This window comes from Salvelinus alpinus, chromosome 3, assembly GCF_045679555.1.
Source record: "Salvelinus alpinus chromosome 3, SLU_Salpinus.1, whole genome shotgun sequence".
NCBI lineage: Eukaryota > Metazoa > Chordata > Actinopteri > Salmoniformes > Salmonidae > Salvelinus > Salvelinus alpinus.
In genome coordinates this window covers 69,851,381-69,873,802 of record NC_092088.1, presented here as the reverse complement: position 1 = coordinate 69,873,802, position 22,422 = coordinate 69,851,381, and the positions used below count along the sequence as shown (strand labels likewise).

Below are 22,422 nucleotides of genomic sequence, written 5' to 3'. Positions count from 1 at the left end.
GGTTTCCATTTCGGACCGCCATAAAACCGAAAAACTAGGGCCTACATTGTACAACACAACAGACCAAGATGACCCATTAGCAAGGTTTTATGGTGGGAAAATGTAATTTATCTTCTGCACTGTAGGCCTACATGTAAAACAAATGTAAAACCTTTTAGGGTTGTGTGAAGGGAAAAACGGCATGAGTAGATATTAAATATTTGGTGTGGAGACCTAACAGTGCGCGGTAGACATAACAGGCTGGTGAGAATGCCTATTTAGACACATTCCACAGAGGGTAGCCTAGTCTCTGGAACCCAGGCACATGCATCACATTCTGTCCTGGTCATAAAGTGCTTGTGGCTATTACAACAACTGGAAAAATTGTCAAGAGAAATTCACTTGTGAGTCTCAATCCAGCAAGCGCTCAAGTAGGACTCATACAATAGCCAAAGACCTTGAGTGGAATTAGACGAGGCAAGGTACAGAAAGAAAATACTGACATAACTGACATTGACAACACTTTTGTAGGGCCTAAATTATGTACAGGTAAGCCTGGTCCCAGATCTGCTTCTGATATCTTGCCAAATCCAATTGTCACTGTCATGACAAACATAACAACGACCATAGACTTGGAAAGACAGCCCAAACAGATCTGGGACCAGGCTAGCTTTACAGGAGAGGAGAACATACCACAGAGAGGTGAAGTCAACAAACTCAGGGGAGAACTGGTCAGCAGGAAGCTGGGGGGATGGTTCCTCCACCACCTGCTTCAGCTGCTGGAAGGGGGTGCCCCACGAGTCATAGGGAAAACGCAAGATGGCCAGCTCAATCTGAAGAGGGGGGCACAGGATATGACAGGGCATGAGATATGACAGGGCACAGGATATCACAGGGCACTGCTAGAGGGCAGGCTATTCATGGGTTGCATGTTTCGTCACAATATTATTTTGAACGTTTGTTTTATACTGATGAGCAACTGAGCATTCTACTCAATGCATCGTCAATGAGCGCTGATGAACAGTTAATCAAAAGTGCATTACAGTGGCTTGGAAATACAATGCTTTTCAAAGAGAGGCAAATCATTTGTAGTAAAACCCTTTGTCATCATTTTGATGTCGCCAGATTGACTTTCGATGCAGTATAACGGTAGCTAGTTAGCTAAAATCGAGAGTTCACCTGATTTAAGATAGCTAAAGTTAGCATTGCTAGCTATTTTTGAGGAACTTTGCTGGCTAATGACAACATTGCCGTATGTCGAAAGTAAATTTGACATGATAATGCTGGCAAAGTTGTTTCCTACTAAACATTTGACTACTTTAGCAATGTAATCGTATTGCCAGGCACTGTAGTGTAATTTACACTAAACAGTCGTTAGCCTCCGGCCAGAATGACTGGGATTATCACGACTTTAGGGCACCAGTATTGCGTCACCGGTAGAGGGTGGCTTTAGAACATTCAAAACAATGGCATGACGCGACCTAGTAATGGAGGTGCAACCTATGAATAGGAATGCAGCATTGTATTGTTGTACATAAAATGCACTAAGCTAAAGAATCTGTCGTTAAACGCCAGAAATTGGGTGATTTGTGACATTAGACCCCTCAAACTCAACTCTGGACCTTGAATCCAGTTCCACTGTGTTTTTTCATTGTTCTCCTCTAATCGGCACCGATTTAGACCTTGGACACCAGGCGGGTGCAATTAATTATCAGGTAGAAGAGAAAACCAGCAGTCTCCGGAGGTTAAGAGTTGAATACCCCTGCCCTAGACAGCTACATTTCTGAAAACTACCATTGGCAGCTGGAGGATCATCACATGTTCTTTTGACACCAAACTGTTATTGGGTGTGACAGAATTTAGGATGTGCAAATGAGAGAGAGGAATATGTAACAGCTCTCCTGGAGCAGAGCAGTAGAGGGTCATCATGTCTCACTGAAAGAAGGCAGGGCCTTTCTTGAACATGAAAAACATGTTCTATTTGCACAATAATTAATTTCAATTCAATATTACTTTTTTTTCTCCACTTATGACTATTACTAGCAATGTACAAAATGTCACCCAGGAAAACTAAAATAAAACATTTAATCTGTGGTTACTGTAGCATTCATAAATAATATAATATAGGCCTACTAGTGTAATAATCATACTTTTTTTAATTATAAATGAATAATCTGCATAAGTAACATTTTTTATAGAGACTCACCATAGTGATTCCTAAACTCCAAATGTCAGACTTGACGTTGTAGCCTTTCTGATTAATCTCTGGGTTGATCCTCTCTGGCTGGGGGACAGAACAGAACCGTGCACACACACACACACACACACACACATACACGAGACCCGGATAATATCACTTTAGTATCGCAAACTAACATTAGTTGTCCTAGACGACCCAAACTCCCCCCATCATCTGTACCTCAAACACACACAACCCATTCTGTTCTCTGAGTGCTACCAGGCCCTAAAAACTGCTCAGCCAATCAAAGGCTCTGTGGACACACTGTTTGGGCACACAGCAGTTAAAAGCTAACTGCGGTTATTAAAGGGCATGGCTAATGACATAACATAGAGACATGTAGCACTTAAACATATAGGCAGCAAGCAGTCAGCTCAGCTCAGTCAAACTTGTACAATAATTCATTAACATGAACATCATGTATCATATCTCTGTTCTGTAAACAGTTATTCACTGAGCCAGCATTTGGGCTCCCGAGTGGCGCAGCGGTCTAAGGCACTGCATCTCAGTGCTTGAGGCGTCACTAGACACCCTGGATCGATTCCAGGCTGTATCACAACCGGCCGTGATTGGGAGTCCCATAGGGTGGTGCACAATTGGCCCAGCGTCGTCCGGGTTTGGCCGGTGTAGGCCATCATTGTAAATAAGTATTTGTTCTTAGCTGACTTGCCTAGTTAAATAAAGGTTCAATGTAAAAATAAAAAAATAAAAAGTAACATATTGTATGAATTGGAATTCGTAATAGGTCATGTGAATTGTAGGAAATGTATTTATTTTCATACCATTTTTGCAGGACATAACATATCATAGGAATTGGATGACGTACACAGCTGTCCAACAGTTTTGGGGACCCGCTTTGGCTCATGAGCATCGTTAAGCCTAAATCCTTTATAGTTTGATTTTACTGAGTAGACTAGTAGATCTATTTTCTATATCTTTTAAAACCCTTATACCTCTCTTACCACACACCCACTCACCGCCATGTAGGGCTTGCAGCCAGCGTCTATGGTCTTGGCCACGGAGTCCACCAGGTAACCACTGATCCCAAAGTCACACATCTTCACCTGGCCCTGTGTGTTGATCAATACGTTTGATGGCTTCACATCTGAGGGAGAGAGAGGGGAGAAAAAGAGGAGATGGAAGGATATAGAGGAGAGAGAGAGAGATGGAGGAAAGAGATATGGAAGAGACAGAGAGGAGTGTGACGGAAGTGAAAGAGATACAGGGTCATCACTGATTTAATCTGCTGAGTCAGTTAGCCACAGTGACAGAACTGGGAAGCAGTTAACAGTCTCAAACACACAGCTGTAACGACTCTCCTCTTCGTCTGATGATGAGGAATAGGAATCATCGGACCAACACGCAGCGTGGTAAGTGTTCATAGTAAATTTAATCAAATAAACTGAACACTGAATGACAAAAACACAACAAAGAGAGTGAACGACACGAAACAGTCCTGTAAGGTGAAAAAATACAAAACAGGAAACAACTACCCACAAACACAGGTGGGAACAGGCTACCTAAGTATGGTTCTGAATCAGAGACAACGATTGACAGCTGCCTCTGATTGGGAACCATACCAGGCCAAACACATAGAAAAGGACAACATAGAACAAAACATAGAATGCCCACCCCAACTCACGTCCTGACCAAACCAAAATAGAGACATAAAAAGGATCTCTAAGGTCAGGGCGTGACAACAGCCCTCAAAACACTTTTGCAGAAGGACTGTGATCGCTGGCTAGGCACAGTTTTCACTTTATTTTAGTAACCTGCAATCATCTTAAATGACTACATGCAATGTTAATACAGAAACAGACGCATGGAACACTGAGGTTTTAGACACAAGAAATAGAGTCTTTGACCTTCGGTGAGACATGGTTTTAAAGGATGGACACTAGTCCAACTGTTTTAAGGTGTACCCCATAGAGATGCATAATACAGGTAACTGCCAAAAATAAAATAAAAACACCAACATCGTGTCTTATTAGGGCATTGGGTCACCACAAGCTGCCAGAACAGCTTCAATGCACCATGGCATAGATTCTACAAGTGTCTGAAACTCTATTGGAGGGATGCGACACCATTTTTCCAGAAGTTCCATCATTTAGTGTTTATATGGTGGTTGAAAACGTTGTCTCAAGCGCCGCTCCAGAATCTCCCATATGTGTTCAATTGGGTTGAGATCTGGGGACTGAGACACATATCCTTTAAACGTGACCCGAAGCATGATGGGATGTTAATTGCTTAATTAACTCAGGAACCACAGCATACTTTGTATCCATCATTTACTCAAGTGTTTCCTTTAGTTTTGGCAGTAACATATACATATTTTAATATAAAACGTTTTATTTAACTCTGTGATGTTACCTCGGTGGATCACTGACAGGTTACTGTGCAGATGTTCCAGAGCCTTCACTACCTGTAACCAGGGAGATTAGAACATAAGAACATTAGAACAGAACACCGACACATCAGCAGAAAGAGAAGGAGATTGGGGAATCCATATGGTTGCATCTATTATTTATGAATTCTTAGTATATTAAGCATCTAGCATGAATTAACACATTTAGTCAACTACATGTATACCCACGTACAGTAATAGGCTATTTCTCTTGGTCTAGAGACTGACTGATCTGACAACAATATGTTCATAATATACTGTATATTCCTACACATAACCAACCCATGTATTATTCATCTTGGTCTCTAGGCTGACTGATAACTTTAGTCCTACTCATATGAATTAAAACCTCTACGGGACCGGTGTCCCTAAACCGGGACAGTTGTTGCTCAATATGCAATAATGTGACATTGTAAACAACTGCCAACTTTCAGGGACATAGACATGTCTTATATGGGCAGAAAGCTTAAATTCTTGTTAATCTAACTGCAGTATCCAATTTACAGTAGCTATTACAGCAAACACATATTGTTTGAGGATAGACCACAACAAAACACTTATCACGGAAACTGGTTTGATACATTCAACTCTGAAGGTAAATAATGTACTTAAATTCAGTAATATTGCTCTGATTTGTCATCCTGAGGGTCCCACAGATAAAATGTAGCATAATTTTGTATATTCAAATGTAGGAACCGGGTTCTACAGTTTGACCCCACTGTTGTCTCTGGCTCCACACCCACCCCGACCAGCCATCTAGATGTATGAAGGTTAGTGTATATTCTGTAGGGATACTAATGATCCATCATGTATGACATTCCTGTAATCTTTAATTGTTTATTACCATATCATTTTGTATGTTCTCTATAGTTATGTACTTGAACATTCATAAATTCAACGAATTTATATTGATACAAAATATTGTGTAGTGATGTAATTCTTCACTGGCTCAGTCTGAAAATTTGCACACACTGATGCCATCTTGTGGACAACATCTAAATTACACCTAGCATCCTATCTCAATGTATGGCCTTTCTCTTGCATTTCAAAGATGGAACAAAAAGAAAACGCATGCTTTTACCAAATAATCCCAAATCATCACCTAAACTCTATGCCCTATGCATTTGTGGAGATCTGAGAGGATTTGATTGGTATAAGCAATATGGTGAAACTTCTACTAGTATGATTGTACATAGGGCGCAGGGGACGATTTGGATTGGGCCCTAGTCCTACTCACCGAGACGGCCATCTTTCCCAGTATGTCCTCGGGGATGGTCATGCCTTTATCTATCACCTGCTTGTAGAATTTATCCAGAGAAGTGTCCATCAGCTCCATACAGATCCACACATCACCCTGATTACATAACAAGGGGCAATCTTTCATATAGTGGAGGATACAGTATGATGTACAGATGGAGAGATGGTGGAGGGAGTCGAAAGGGGGAGATGGATAGATGGGGAGAGGGGTAGAGAGATTGGAGATAGAGAGAAAAATAAATGGAAAGAGGGGAAGACAAAGATGGAGAGAGGGGTTGAGGGAGGGATTGGAAAAACACAACAGAGTCGAACCACATTCCTGACACACGGTTCGACTAACAGGAAAGAGCTTTTCCCAATGTGCTCTGCTGTGGAGGGATATCCTGTGGAACGCTCTTTTCTCTTCAGGAGGAAGGCAACTACATCCAGAAAAATCTGGAATTCTTTATTTGTTTATGTTGACTACAACATAAAAAGCTATGCCCTCCCACATCTCTATGGTACCGGTCTGAATGGCAGCACATCATTGTATAAATCAAGGCTGTAATGGCAGTGTAGGAAGCCTTATGTTCCATATAGTTAGGAAGAGGACTAAGATAGTAACTAGGTACTGTAACGACGTTCGTCTGAGGAAGAAGGAGTGGACCAAGGTGCAGCGTGGTACGTGTTCATGATATTTATTTAACTCAGAACACTAAGACAAAAAAATTAAAATAGACCAACACGAAACAGTTCTGTCTGGTGCAGACACAAAGACAGAAAACAACTACCCTCAAAAGACAGGTGGGAAAAGGCTACCTAAGTATGGTTCTCAATCAGCGACATCGATAGACAGCTGCCTCTGATTGAGAACCACACCCGGCCAAACACATAGAAATAGACAACATAGAACAAAAACATAGAATGCCCACCCCAACTCGCGCCCTGACCAACCAAAATAGAGACATAAAAAGGATCTCTAAGGTCAGGGTGTGACAGTACCCCCCCCCCCCCCCCCCAAAGGTGCGTACTCCGGCCGCAAAACCTAAATCTATAGGGGAGGGTCTGGGTGGGCATCTATCCGCGGTGGCGGCTCTGGTGCGGGGCGTGGACCCCGCTCCACCTTAAGCTTGGCCCACTCATGTGGCGCCTCTGGAGCAGGGACCCTCGCAGCGGGCCCCGGACAGGAGGGAGACTCGCGGCGGCTCCGGACAGGAGGAAGACTCTGGCGGCTCCGGACAGGAGGGAGACTCTGGCGGCTCCGGACAGGAGGGAGACTCTGGCGGCTCCGGACAGGAGGGAGACTCTGGCGGCTCCGGACAGGAGGGAGACTCTGGCGGCTCCGGACTGGGGATCGTCGCTGGAGGCTCCGGACTGGGGATCGTCGCTGGAGGATACAGACTGAAGGGCGTCACTGGAGTGGAGAGACACACAGGAGGCTTCGTGCCATGGATCATCACTGGAGGCTTCATGCCATGGATCATCACTGGAGGCTTCGTGCCATGGATCATCACTGGAGGCTTCTTGCCATGGATCATCACTGGAGGCTTCTTGCCATGGATCATCACTGGAGGCTTCTTGCCATGGATCATCACTGGAGGCTGCGTGTCATGGATCATCACTGGAGGCTTCTTGCCATGGATCATCACTGGAGGCTTCTTGCCATGGATCATCACTGGAGGCTTCGTGCCATGGATCACCACTGGAGGGTTCTTGCCATGGATCACCCACTTGAGTGGAGAGACACACAGGAGGCCTGGCTCTGAGAGAAGGCACAGGACTCACCAGGCTGGGGAGACATGCAGGAGGGTTAGGGCTTAGCACAGGCACAGGACTCGCCAGGCTGGGGAGACATGCAGAAGGCCTCTTCCTTGGCCGAGGCACCGGATACACTGGGCCGTGGAGGCGCACTGGCGGTCTCGAGCGCAGAGGTAGCACAACTCGTCCTAGCTGGATACCCCCTGTAGCCTGGCAAGTGCGGGGAGCTGGAACAGGCCGCACTGGGCTGTGCTGGCGAACCGGGGACACCGTGCGTAGGGCTGGTGCAGGATAACCCGGGCCGAGGAGACGCACTGGAGGCCAGATGCGCTGAGCCGGCACCATCCCTCCTGGCTCGATGCGCACTCTAGCCCGGCCGATGCGAGGAGCTGCGATGTAGCGCACCGGGCTATGAGTGCGCACTGGGGACACCTTGCGCATCACCGCATAACACGGTGCCTGCCCGGTCAATCTCTCCCCATGGCAAACACGAGGAGTTGGCTCAGGTCTATCTCCCCGTGTGCCCCCCCCAAAAAAATATCTGGGGCTGCCTCTCGTGCACGCCTCCTCGAGCCAACTCCTCGTAGCATCGCCGCTCCGCCTTAGCTGCCTCCAGCTCCTCTTTTGGACGGCGATACTCTCCCGTCTGTGCCCAGGGTCCCTTGCCGTCCAGGATTTCCTCCCATGTCCAGGAGTCCATTACACCACGCTGCTTGGTCCTTTGGTGGTGGGTAGTTCTGTAACGACGTTCGTCTGAGGAAGAAGGAGTGGACCAAGGTGCAGCGTGGTACATGTTCATGATATTTATTTAACTCAGAACACTAAGACAAAATAACAAAAATAGACCAACACGAAACAGTTCTGTCTGGTGCAGACACAAAGACAGAAACAACCACCCACAAAACACAGGTGGGAAAAGGCTACCTAAGTATGGTTCTCGATCAGAGACAACGATAGACAGCTGCCTCTGATTGAGAACCACACCCGGCCAAACACATAGAAAAAAACAACATAGAACAAAAACATAGAATGCCCACCCCAACTCACGCCCTGACCAACCAAAATAGAGACATAAAAAGGATCTCTAAGGTCAGGGCGTGACAGGTACCTGCCTCTATGAACATACAGATGCGGCCAAATATATTGGCACTGATGCACGATTCACTGTTTCTCCTAAAATAAGTTTACATTAAAAAACATTTGTTGTTTACACTTGTATTTGTTTAATTTACAACTGGCCACAAAGTCAAAAATGTTCTGGACTACATTTTTTCAACATTCTAATTAATTTGGTTGGAGGCAAGTGATTCTTTTTTTTTGAAAACTCTGTTTATTAAGTTTTACACAGACAGACAAGACAAAGCAATATAAATAATATACTCAACTAGAAAAAATACAAATAATACATGAAAAAAAAAAAAAAATAGCTTTAAAGATACCATACTTTAGACAAGTTAAACACACCAGGCAGAAGGCTACAAAGGTTAAAGGGCAATCTATAGTATAGGGACAGAGCAAACACCTCACCATTGTTCCTGTAAACAGTCAAGGGATGGGGTGGAGAAATGCAACCACTCACAGACAGTCAAGGCCACAGACCAACCATCCACTGGACCAAAAATAAAAAGTTTACAATGCTTTAAAATAAAAAATGAATAATAATAATTTTATGTAGGCGTGAACAAAATTTTTAAATAAAAATAACTGGGAAAAACAAGCTCACACCTTAGTCTCTGCCCGGGCAAGATGAACAAGGCATCCGCAGGTCACAATCAATAAGCACATCAACCTTAATGCCCCCCACCCCCACCCCAGAAAAAACACAGAGAAATGCTCATCCAACCCCTAAGTCACAGGGGGGTCAAATACAGACTTATTTTGGTTTTAATAGGAATGCCATCAGAGGGTGGACTGTTTAAAGTAAGACCGGAATGGAGCCCAAGCCTCATTAAACAGTTTGGGGTTCCCACGTGAATTGAATATAATTTTTTCTAGTTTCAGAGAGCACAACACATCTCTCACCCAATATTTATAAGATGGGGGAGCTGCCATCTTCCAGTTCTGTAGTATTAGCCGTCTAGCTAAAAGAGTTGTATAAGCAACAGTGTCCGACTGGATTCTTGACAGGGGGGTACCTATGGGCAATACTCCAAAAAGGGCAGTAAGGGGAGAGGGATCTATAACAGTGTTATATATATCAGAGAAACATTTAAATATTAATTCCCAGAAACCTGACAGTTTATGACAGCCCCAGAACATATGCAACAGTGTGGCTGGTTCAATTTTACATCTGACACAGGTAGGATCAAAATCAGAGAATATTCTTCCAAGTCTGGCCCCAGACCAGTGGATACGGTGAACCACCTTGAATTGAATGAGGCTGTGTCTAGTGCTAAAAGAGGACGAATGCACCCTGCGCAGCACAGATTCCCAGGTGTCTTCCCCAAGTTCCTCCCCCAAATCCTTTTCCCCATCGAGTCTTTAAAGGCACCAAAGAAGGGTTCTGTAAGTCATGAATGATTGCATATACATCTGAAATTGCGCCCCTAGGAAGCTTGTTCAGCTCCAGGATGCTCTCTATAGCTGTATTCGCAGGCCTATGGGGAAATTCAGGTGTGTTAGCTCTGACAAAGTTCCTAGTCTGGAGATAGCGGAAAAAGTGGGATTGGGGGAGGTTGAACCTTTCCTGTAGCTGAGCAAAAGAGGCAAATGTATCATCAAAGAATAATTGGGCTAGTGAGGAGAGGCCTAGTGAGTGCCAGATGCCAAAAGCCCCATCATTCAAAGATGGAGGAAATAAAATGTTCTGATTGATTGGGCCTGATAGAGAAAAGCCTCGGAGGCCAAAGGCTAAACGGAACTGATTCCAAATTTTAAGAGACTGCTTTACAATTGGGTTGACACACCTTTTGCCTAGGGACACTGGGAGAGACGAGCACAACACAGAAGAAAGTGCAGCAGGTTTACACGATTCAGACTCCATCTGGACCCAGAGTGGTCTAGGGCCAGTAGGATCAGTCTGCAGCCAGTACAGAAGGGCTCTGAAATTTGCAGCCCAATAGTATGTCTGAAAATTTGGTAGAGCTAAACCCCCCAATGACTTAGGCTTCTGTAAATGTTTTCTACCAATCCGTGGTACCTTGCCATCCCAAATAAAATGCATGAATGTTTGATCCAGTGAAATAAAAAAAGATTTTGGAATAAAAATGGGTAAACATTGAAATAAATATAGAAATTTGGGCAACACACTCATTTTAATGACATTAATCCTTCCGATAAGAGAAAGAGGTAGCGAATTCCAAAAAGTAAAAGATTGTTTCAAACTGTCTGCTAGAGCAACCAAGTTTTCCTGAAACAGATTTGAATATTTCCTTGTCACTTTAACTCCCAAGTAGGTGAATTGATCCCGGACAATCCTAAACTGAGAACTTGTAAAAGAGCACTTTAAAGCAGCCTTGTTTACAGGAAAACGCTCACTCTTGCCTAGATTCAGCTTGTACCCTGAGATTGATCCAAACCTTTTAAGAACAGATAAGGCGCGTGGCAATGAGGTATCAGGGTTAGAGATAAACAAAAGGAGGTCATCCGCATATAGCGAGACTTTCTGCTCTGAGCCCATCCTGATTATTCCTTGAATGGCATCATTAGAGCGTAGTGCAATGGCGAGAGGTTCGATTGCCAAAGCAAACAACAAGGGGGAGAGTGGACAGCCCTGTCTGGATCCGCGGTGCAAGGGAAAATAGTCAGAGGACAAGTTGTTAGTCCGTACCGAAGCCATGGGGGAAAAATAAAGAATCTTTATCCACGCAATGAATTTGGGGCCAAAGCCAAATCTATAAAGGGTAGCTGTTAGGTAATCCCACTCAACGCGGTCAAACGCTTTTTCTGCATCAAGTGAGACCACCACCTCTGGGTCCTCCGACGCTGGGGAGTACAGTATATTCATAAGGCGCCTAATATTGAAAAACAAATGCCTATTTCTCACAAAGCAAGTCTGGTCAGAGTGTATTACTTGGTGCAGCGAGCCTTCCATACGGATGGCTAAAAGCTTGGCTAGGATTTTGTAATCACAGTTTAAAAGCGAGATTGGGCGATAGGATCCACATTCCAGGGGGTCTTTGTTTTTCTTTAATAGTAATGAAATTGAAGCCTGATAAAGACTAGGTGGTAGCTTTGAGGTATTAAGGCACTCTGCAAATAGTCGAGACAAGAATGGGCAAAGCAGACCAGAAAACGTCCTGTAAAATTCGGTTGGACAACAATCCGGACCCGGTGATTTACCACTTTTCATTGCGGACACTGCTGTTGCAATCTCCTCAGGTGTAAATTCTTCTTCTAGACAGTCATGGGTGTCTGTATCAATTGAAGGCATATTCAGGCCATTAAAGAAGGAATCAATCAGCAAAGGGTCTTGAGGGGATTCAGAGGTGTATAGCGCAGAGTAAAATTGTTTGAATTGATCATTGATCTCTTTATGTATAACTGTGGTGGCACCAGACGGGGTCCTTATTTGTGGGATTAAACGTGAGGCCTCAGATTTACGGATCTGATGTGCACGGAGTTTACTGGCCTTGTCGCCTTGTTCATACACTCTGTACCGAGCTCGCAAGAGTAACTGTTCAGCTTGCCTGGTAGAAAGCTCATCAAATTCAGATTGGAGTAGTTGGCGCTCTTTATGCAGATCAGAGGAAGGAACCGTAGCATACTTCTCATCCAATGTGGCTATGGATTCGCTCAGGTCCCGAAGTCGCTGAGCGCGAACTCTGTTTTGGTTGGCTGTATAAGAAATAATTTGGCCACGTAGGTATGCTTTGAGAGACTCCCATATGGTAGAGCAGGACATACCTGGTGTTGAATTAGTTTCTAGGAATAAGGTGATTTCAGAAGAAATGAAATTGACAAACTCCTTATCTGAGAGTAAAATGGGGTTAAGATACCATTGATAACACATAGGAGGTCGCTGGGGAAACTCTAGTTCAAGCACTAATGGTGAATGGTCAGAAATAACAATACTCTTGTAAGTACACTGCCGAAGGTTAGGCAGAAGTTTTTTGTCCAAAAAGAAGTAATCAATCCGGGAGTATGTTTGATGAACATGAGAATAAAAGGAATACTGTCTATCTGTAGGATGTAGGAAACGCCAGGCCTCAAACATGGCATATTTCTGAAGAAAGGCTTGAATAAGTAGGGCACATTTAGATGGGCCTGTAGTTGTTCGTGAGGACTTGTCAAGAACTGGGGACATTTTGCAGTTGAAATCGCCCCCTAAAATCAACAAATGAGAATCTAAATTGGGTATAGCAGACAAAAAGGAAGAAATGAAACTTGTGTCATCCCAATTGGGAGCATAAACACTAGCCAAAACAAGAGGGGTAGAAAACAGTTTACCGGTTACTATGACGTATCGTCCCTTAGGATCAGCGATAACCTCAGAAGCTACAAAGGGAGTAGCTTTATCAACCAAAATGGCAGTGCCTCTTGATTTACTATGAAAGTTAGAGTGGAACACTTGACCAACCCAGTCCCTACGCATCCTAAAGTGCTCACCAGTCCTCAAGTGAGTCTCTTGTAGAAATGCAACATTTGCATTCAAACCCTTTAAGTGTGTCAACACCCTCTTACGCTTCACTGGGTTATTAACCCCTTTGATGTTCCACGAAATGTACTTGATCGCATTGTTTCGGCCCCTCTGGGCATTCCCGTTATACAACCCTGTCATTAGAGCATAGAATGGAAAAGCAATGAGCGCCCAAAAACCCCAGAATAACTTGTCTTAGAGTAATAATGTACGGTGGTAGATGTTTGGAAAAAGTACAGAGAAAAAAACAAAAAAGACAGAATGACAACATTAGAACTGAACAATTCAATCAATTCAATTAATTCAATTATTATTATTATAATAGTTGTCTAGTTGAATGCTGAGACAGCTTACAACCAAGACCAAAAAACTACGTTTTCTTAACGTTGAACGCTTGCTGGGCATAAATGACGCTCAGAACTTTTCAAATTTAAGTGAAGACCCCAAAAAAACGTGTCGCCTCGGGAAGCATTTACTGTTTACTGGGTCAATGCAAACGGATGCAGTAAACAAATAATTCGCCAACTCCCCAACTATACAAAATTAGCATGTTGTAGCTAAACATAATTGTACCACAGGTGGGTTACTTACTATCCACAGTTCGCAAGCAACAGTTGCTGAACTATGAGCAAGTTCAAGACTTATTGATGTGACGTTGAATGTGAGAGAGAGCCTCATCCGGAGATTCAAATGTGTAGTCTTTACCATCATGAGATAGCCATAAACGGGCCGGGAATCGCAGTCCGTACTTCACACCTGGATGGTCCCGAAGTAGTCGTTTGGCCTGTCCGAAAGCTGCGCGCTGCCTGGAAACAGTGGGGGAGTAGTCCTGGTAGATGGAGAAGCTCTGTCCTTGAAAGCTCAGAGTGGTATTGCGGGCTCGTCGGAGAATCTCCATCTTCTCATGGAAAAAGTGCACTCGAAGAATTATGTCACGGGGCCTCTCCCCATCCCGGGGCTTTGGGCGCAGCGACCGGTGGGCACGATCAATCAGGGGCTTTTCATCTAAGGCAAGAACATCCTTCAGCAGCCCAGAAACGAAATCCGTGGCGCGAGGCATTTCCGCTGACTCTGGGACTGATACAAGTCTCAGGTTATTGCGGCGAGAGAATCCCTCTAAACTTACACAGCTCTCCTTCACCTTTTTCAAATCCGCAGCTAGGCGTTTCACGTCAGCCTCCAGGGATGTAGTTAAGTCGGAGACATTTGTAGCGGAGGTCTTCAGTGCTGCAATCGTTGTAGTGTGCGACGCCATTGTTGTTTTGAGTGATGTGATTGCTGGCACCGTCTCGTTCCGCAGGATGGTTAGATCTGCTTTTAAAGTATCAGAAACCTCCTTTATTCGGGCCTCAATCTTAGCAACCACCTCTGTTTTCATTTCAACTATCTCAGAGCGTAGTAGTTTGATGGCCTCGAGAATGTTCATTTCAGCGCCGCCAGGCCAAGCCGCCCCCCCGGGTAAAGTGTCAGTCCCCGGGCCGTCAGGCTCAGGAGAGGGCGGTGATGAGAGTGTGTCTTGTAGGCCGGGTTTTCTCAAAGTCATGCTTTTGGCCTTATGTTTCGTCGACATGCTGACATTTGGAAGTAAAGTAGTCTTGGTTTTTACGGGAAGGGATCACCAAAATAATATATGAAAATAAATACGGTTCTGCTGCAAAATTCACATCAACTTTAAAAATACCACGGGAGCAAACGGAAAACACGTCAGTCGCACATGGCGTCCCTCCAATCCCCGCGGAGGCAAGTGATTCTTGGCAAGTGTAATTTATCCTACTTGTGCTAAGTTGCAGGTGCCTACACACTAACAAAAAATGGTTCTATATAGTGCCAAATAACCATAGCAGATCCCTTTTTGGTGCTATATACAGTGCCTTCAGAAAGCATTTACACGCCTTTACTTTTTCTATATTTTGCTGTGTTACAGCCTGAATTTAAAATGTATTAAATTGAGAGTTTGTGTCACTGATCTACACACAATATAACAATGTGAAATGGAATTTTGTTCATATAAAATATTAGAAATTGATAAAAAATGAAAAGCTGAAATGTCTTGAGTCAATAAGTATGCAACCCCTTTGTTATGGCAAGCCCAAATAAGTCCAGGAGTAAAAATGTGCTTAACAAATCGCATAATAAATTGCATGGACTCAATCCGTGTTCAATAATAGTGGTTAACATGATTTTTTTATGATTACCCCATCTCTGTACCCCACACATGCAGTAAGGTCCCTCAATCGAGCAGTGAATTTCAAGCAGATTCAACTTCAAAGACCGGCGAGGTTTTTCAATGCATCACACAAAGAGCATGGATTGGTAGATGTGTAAAGATATCAAAATCAGATGTTGAATATCCCTTTGAGCATGTTGAAGTTATTAATTAGGCTTTGGATGGTGTATCAATACACCCAGTCACTACAAAGATACAGGTGCCCTTCATAACTCAGTTGCCGGAGAGGAAGGAAACTGCTCAGGGATTTCACCATGAGGCCAATTAAAACATTACAGAGTTGAATGGTTGTGATATGAAAAAACTGAGGACGGATCAACAACATTGTAATGATTCCACAATATAAACCTAAATTACAGATTACATTTTTTTTATCCAAAACATGCATTCTGTTAACAACAAGTCACTTAAGTAATACTGAAAAAACAAATTGGCAAACACTTTACAGAGTACCACTATTCATATTTTCAAGCATGGTGGTGGCTGCATCATTTTTCAACACTTTTATTTTTGATAATTGTTTTTGATAATTATTATTATTATTTTTTTGATAGGTTTTTGATAACTTGATATAATACATCAATAAAATCAATTTAGCCTCAAATAAATAATGAAACATGTTCATTTTGGTTTAAATAATGCAAAAACAAAGTGTTGGAGAAGAAAGTAAAAGTGCAATATGTGCCATGTGCCTTGGTGGTCCAAGGTGGCTTAGCAGTTCAGACGTCTTTTTCCGTATTGTCGTGTCGTGTCCTGTATATATATATATTTACACCTTTTCTTCGCATATCTTTTATTTATTTTATTATCCAAGAACTCAACTACAAAAGCTTTCCTGCAAAAGCTTTCCTGCAACCCGCTTCACCAATTACAAAAAGTATTACTTACCTCAATCTGAAAATCCATCGTGGAAGCTAGCCAGGGGCTAATTCAGAAGCTAGCCTGAAAGCTAACCAGAAGCTACTCCGATAGCTAGCCAGAAGCTAATCTGTAGCTGCCCCGAAATTAGCCGGTTTGCTGGCTAGCGTTGGTGTTTCAGCTGCCCTCGTTTTGTGGTCATCAGCTATTCCTTTAGCTCGATAATCTACCGGCACTTTTGTGCAACGCGACTCGGACCGGAGCATTCCGGGACTTTTTTTTCTTTTTCTCTCAGTTTCCCCGGATTCCAGCCGCAGGCTCTGGACACCTGCACCTTGATTTCGCAGCTAGCTAGCTGCATACCGTGTGACTATTGGCTTACGTCGACCCCGGAGCAAACTCAAATCATGCTGGAGCTAGCCAGCTAAGGAGTTCCATCACCATCCGGACCCGTTTCTTTTGTTGCTGCTGCAGATACGGAACCCCACCGGGCCTTCACGACTGACTGCCGCGACTGACTGCCGACGTTATCTGCCCGAGGGATTTATCCAACCGGCACCTCCGTCCCGACGTTACCTGAACGCTCATCTGAGGCCCGCTAATCGTTAGCTGTCTTATCGGCTGCTATCTGAACAAAACCCCACTACACGGAACCTACCGACGGAAACGCACGAGGTATCTACAAACAGACCTCCATCCTATGCTGCTACCGATAGCCATATACCTGGCCAGCTGTCTGGATCGCCACGACCCCAACCAACCTCTACTCACTGGACCCTTATTGATCACTCGATTAAGCATGCCTCTCCTTAATGTAAATATGCCTTGTCCATTGCTGTTCTGGTTAGTGTTTATTGGCTTATTTCACTGTAGAGATTCTAGCCCTGCTCTCTATACCATATCCAACCTCTCAGTTCCACCACCCACATATGCGATGACATCACCTGGTTTCAATGATGTTTCTAGAGACAAGATCTCTCTCATCATCACTCAATACCTAGGTTTACCTCCACTGTATTCACATCCTACCATACCTTTGTCTGTACATTATTCCTTTAAACTATTTTATCGCCCCCAGAAACTTCCTTTTACTCTCTACTCTAGTAGCTCTAGGCGACCAATTCTCATAGCTTTTAGCCGTACCCTTATCCTACTCCTCCTCTGTTCCTCTGGTGATGTAGAGGTGAATCCAGGCCCTGCAGTACCTGGCTCCACTCCTATTCCCCAGGCGCTCTCTTTTGATGACTTCTGTAACCGTAATAGCCTTGGCTTCATGCATGTTAACATTAGAAGCCTCCTCCCTAAGTTTGTTTTGTTCACTGCTTTAGCACACTCTGCCAACCCGGATGTCTTAGCCGTGTCTGAATCCTGGCTTAGAAAGACCACCAAAAATTCAGACATTTTCATCCCCAATTACAAGATTTTCAGACAAGATAGAACGGCCAAAGGGGGCGGTGTTGCAATCTACTGCAAAGACTGCCTGCAGAGTTCTGTTATACTATCCAGGTCTGTTCCCAAACAATTTGAACTTCTACTTTTAAAAATCCACCTCTCTAAAAACAAGTCTCTCACCGTTGCCGCCTGCTATAGACCACCCTCTGCCCCCAGCTGTGCTCTGGACACTATATGTGAACTGATTGCCCCCCATCTATCTTCAGAGCTCGTGCTGCTAGGCGACCTAAATTTGAACATGCTCAACACCCCAGCCACCCTACAATCTAAGCTTGATGCCCTCAATCTCACACAAATTATCAATGAACCTACCAGGTACCACCCCAATTCCGTAAACACGGGTACCCTCATAGATATCATCCTAACAAACTTGCCCTCCAAATACACCTCTGCTGTTTTCAACCAAGATCTCAGCGATCACTGCCTCATTGCCTGCATCCGTAATGGGTCAGCGGTCAAACGACCTCCACTCATCACTGTCAAACGCTCCCTGAAACACTTCAGCGAGCAGGCCTTTCTAATCGACCTGGCCGGGGTATCCTGGAAGGATATTGATCTCATCCCGTCAGTAGAGGATGCCTGGTCATTTTTTTAAAATGCCTTCCTCACCATCTTGAATAAGCATGCCCCATTCAAGACATTTAGAACCAGGAACAGATATAGCCCTTGGTTCTCTCCTGACCTGACTGCCCTTAACCAACAGAAAAACATCCTATGGCGTTCTGCATTAGCATCGAACAGCCCCCGTGATATGCAACTTTTCAGGGAAGCCAGAAACCAATATACACAGGCAGTTAGAACAGCCAAGGCTAGCTTTTTCAAGCAGAAATTTGCTTCCTGCAACACAAATTCAAAAAAGTTCTGGGACACCGTAAAGTCCATGGAGAATAAGAACACCTCCTCCCAGCTTCCAACCGCTCTGAAGATAGGAAACACTGTCACCACCGACAAATCCACTATAATTGAGAATTTCAATAAGCATTTTTCTACGGCTGGCCATGCTTTCCACCTGGCTACCCCTACCCCGGACAACAGCACTGCCCTCCCCTCTGCTACTCGCCCAAGCCTTCCCCATTTCTCTTTCTCCCAAATACAGTCAGCTGATGTTCTTAATGAGCTGCAAAATCTGGACCCTTACAAATCAGCCGGGCTAGATAATCTGGACCCTTTCTTTCTAAAACTATCTGCTGAAATTGTTGCCACCCCTATTACTAGCCTCTTCAACCTCTCTTTCGTGTCGTCTGAGATCCCCAAAGATTGGAAAGCAGCTGCGGTTATCCCCCTCTTCAAAGGGGGGGACACCCTTGACCCTAACTGCTACAGACCTATATCTATCCTACCCTGCCTTTCTAAGGTCTTCGAAAGCCAAGTCAACAAACAGATTACCGACCATTTCGAATCACACCACACCTTCTCCGCTATGCAATCTGGTTTCAGAGCTGGTCATGGGTGCACCTCAGCCACGCTCAAGGTCATAAACGATATCGTAACCGCCATCGATAGGAAACAATACTGTGCAGCCGTATTCATTGACCTGGCCAAGGCTTTTGACTCTGTCAATCACCACATCCTCATTGGCAGACTCGACAGCCTTGGCTTCTCTAATGATTGCCTCGCCTGGTTCACCAACTACTTCTCTGATCGAGTTCAGTGTGTCAAATCGGAGGGTCTGTTGTCCGGGCCTCTGGCAGTCTCTATGGGGGTGCCACAGGGTTCAATTCTTGGACCGACTCTCTTCTCTGTTTACATCAATGATGTCGCTCTTGCTGCTGGTGATTCTCTGATCCACCTCTACGCAGACGACACTATTCTGTATACTTCTGGCCCTTCTTTTGACACTGTGTTAACAACCCTCCAGGCGAGCTTCAATGCCATACAACTCTCCTTCCGTGGCCTCCAACTGCTCTTAAATACAAGTAAAACCAAATGCATGCTCTTCAACCGATCGCTGCCTGCTCCTGCCCGCCTGTCCAATATCACTACTTTGGACGGCTCTGACTTAGAATATGTGGACCACTACAAATACCTAGGTGTCTGGTTAGACTGTAAACTCTCCTTCCAGACCCACATCAAACATCTCCAATCCAAAGTCAAATCTAGAATTGGCTTCCTATTCCGCAACAAAGCATCCTTTACTCATGCTGCCAAACATACCCTTGTAAAACTGACCATCCTACCAATCCTCGACTTCGGTGATGTCATTTACAAAATAGCCTCCAAAACCCTACTCAATAAATTGGATGCAGTCTATCACAGTGCCATCCGTTTTGTCACCAAAGCCCCATATACTACCCACCACTGCGACCTGTACACTCTCGTTGGCTGGCCCTCGCTTCATACTCGTCGCCAAACCCACTGGTTCCAGGTCATCTACAAGACCCTGCTAGGTAAAGTCCCCCCTTATCTCAGCTCGCTGGTCACCATAGCAGCACCTACCTGTAGCACGCGCTCCAGCAGGTATATCTCTCTAGTCACCCCCAAAACCAATTCTTCCTTTGGACGCCTCTCCTTCCAGTTCTCTGCTGCCAATGACTGGAACGAACTACAAAAATCTCTGAAACTGGAAACACCTATCTCCCTCACTAGCTTTAAGCACCAGCTGTCAGAGCAGCTCATAGATTACTGCACCTGTACATAACCCATCTACAATTTAGCCCAAACAACTACCTCTTTACCTACTGTATTTATTTATTAATTTATTTTGCTCCTTTGCACCCCATTATTTCTGTCTCTACTTTGCACTTTCTTCCACTGCAAACCAACCATTCCAGTGTTTTTTTTTAGTTTTTATTTTACTTGCTGTGTTGTACTCACTTCGCCTCCATGGCCTTTTTATATTTTTATTTATTTATACATATATTTGTTTGCCTTCACCTCCCTTATCTCACCTCACTTGCTCACATTGTATATAGACTTATTTTTTTTCACTGTATTATTGACTATATGTTTGTTTTACTCCATGTGTAACTATGTGTTGTTGTATGTGTCGAACTGCTTTGCTTTATCTTGGCCAGGTCGCAATTGTAAATGAGAACGTGTTCTCAATTTGCCTACCTGGTTAAATAAAGGTTAAATAAATAAAATAAATAAAAAAAAAAATGTAAGAAAGCTAACATTTAAGTTCCTTGCTCCGAACATGAGAACATATGAAAGCTGGTGGTTCCTTTTAACATGAGTCTTCAATATTCCCAGGTAAGAAGTTTTAGGTTGTAGTTATTATAGGAATTATAGGACTATTTCTCTCTATACCATTTGTATTTCCTATACCTTTGACTATTGGATGTTCTTATAGGCACTTTAGTATTGCCAGTGTAACAGTATAGCTTCCGTCCCTCTCCTCGCTCCTACTCGAACCAGGAACACATCGACAACAGCCACCCTCGAAGCAGCGTTACCCATGCAGAGCAAGGGGAACAACTACTCCAAGTCTCAGAGCGAGTGACGTTTGAAACGCTATTAGCGTGCACCCCGCTAACTAGCTAGCCATTTCACATCGGTTACACCAGCCTAACCTCGGGAGTTGATAGGCTTGAATTCATAAAACGCACGAAAGTGCTGTTTGAATGAATGCTTACGAGCCTGCTGGTGCCCACCATCGCTCAGTCAGACTGCTCTATCAAATCATAGACTTAATTATAACATAATAACACACAGAAATACGAGCCTTAGGTCATTAATATGGTCGAATCCGGAAACTATCATCTCGAAAACAAAACATTTATTCTTTCAGTGAAATACGGAACCGTTCCGTATTATATCTAACGGGTGGCATCCATCAGTCTAAATATTCCTGTTACATTGCACAACCTTCAATGTTATGTCATAATTACGTAAAATTCTGGCAAATTAGTTCGCAATGAGTCAGGTGGCCCAAACTGTTGCATATACTCTGACTCTGCGTGCAATGAACACAAGAGAAGTGACACAATTTCACCTGGTTAATATTGCCTGCTAACCTGGATTTCTTTTAGCTAAATATTATACTAAAAATATATACTTCTGTGTATTGATTTTAAGAAAGGCATTGATGTTTATGGTTAGGTACACGTTGGAGCAACGACAGTCCTTTTTCGCGAATGCGCACTGCATCGATTATATGCAACGCAGGACACGCTAGATAAACTAGTAATATCATCAACCATGTGTAGTTAACTAGTGATAATGATTGATTGATTAATTGTTTTTTATAAGATAAGTTTAATGCTAGCTAGCAACTTACCTTGGCTTCTTACTGCATTCGCGTAACAGGCGGGCTCCTCGTGAGGCAGGTGATTAGAGCGTTGGACTAGTTAACCATAAGGTTGCAAGATTGAATCCCCGAGCTGACAAGGTAAAAATCTGTCGTTCTGCCCCTGAACAAGGTAGTTAACCCACCGTTCCTAGGCCGTCATTGAAATTAAGAATATGTTCTTAACTGACTTGCCTAGATAAATAAAGGTGTAAAAAAATAAAATAATAATAATCGGCGTCCAAAATTACCAATTTCCGATTGTTATGAAAACTTGAAATCGGCCCTAATTAATCGGCCATTCCGATTAATCGGTCGACCTCTATCTGGTACGGCAGAGCACTCGGGCTCCCGAGTAGCGCAGCGTTCTAAGGCACTGCATCTCAGAGCTAGAGGTGTCACTACCGACCCTGGTTCGATTACAGGTTGTATCACAACCGGCCGTAATTGGGAGTCCCATAGG

At 43.9% G+C, this 22,422-nt stretch overlaps 1 protein-coding gene across 2 annotated transcripts in view; it reads right to left on the bottom strand.

Annotated features, from left to right (window-relative positions):
* Positions 1-22,422, bottom strand: part of map2k6 (mitogen-activated protein kinase kinase 6) — a 67,582-nt gene that overhangs the window by 1,380 nt on the left and 43,780 nt on the right. For both annotated transcript variants that reach the window (XM_071393875.1, XM_071393876.1), the window contains exons 6-10: positions 5,860-5,976; positions 4,589-4,640; positions 3,196-3,323; positions 2,186-2,263; positions 673-812 (exon numbers count right to left, since the gene is read on the bottom strand). In XM_071393875.1, the coding sequence (XP_071249976.1) occupies positions 673-812; positions 2,186-2,263; positions 3,196-3,323; positions 4,589-4,640; positions 5,860-5,976 (515 nt within the window). The remainder of the gene's footprint in view (positions 1-672; positions 813-2,185; positions 2,264-3,195; positions 3,324-4,588; positions 4,641-5,859; positions 5,977-22,422) is intronic.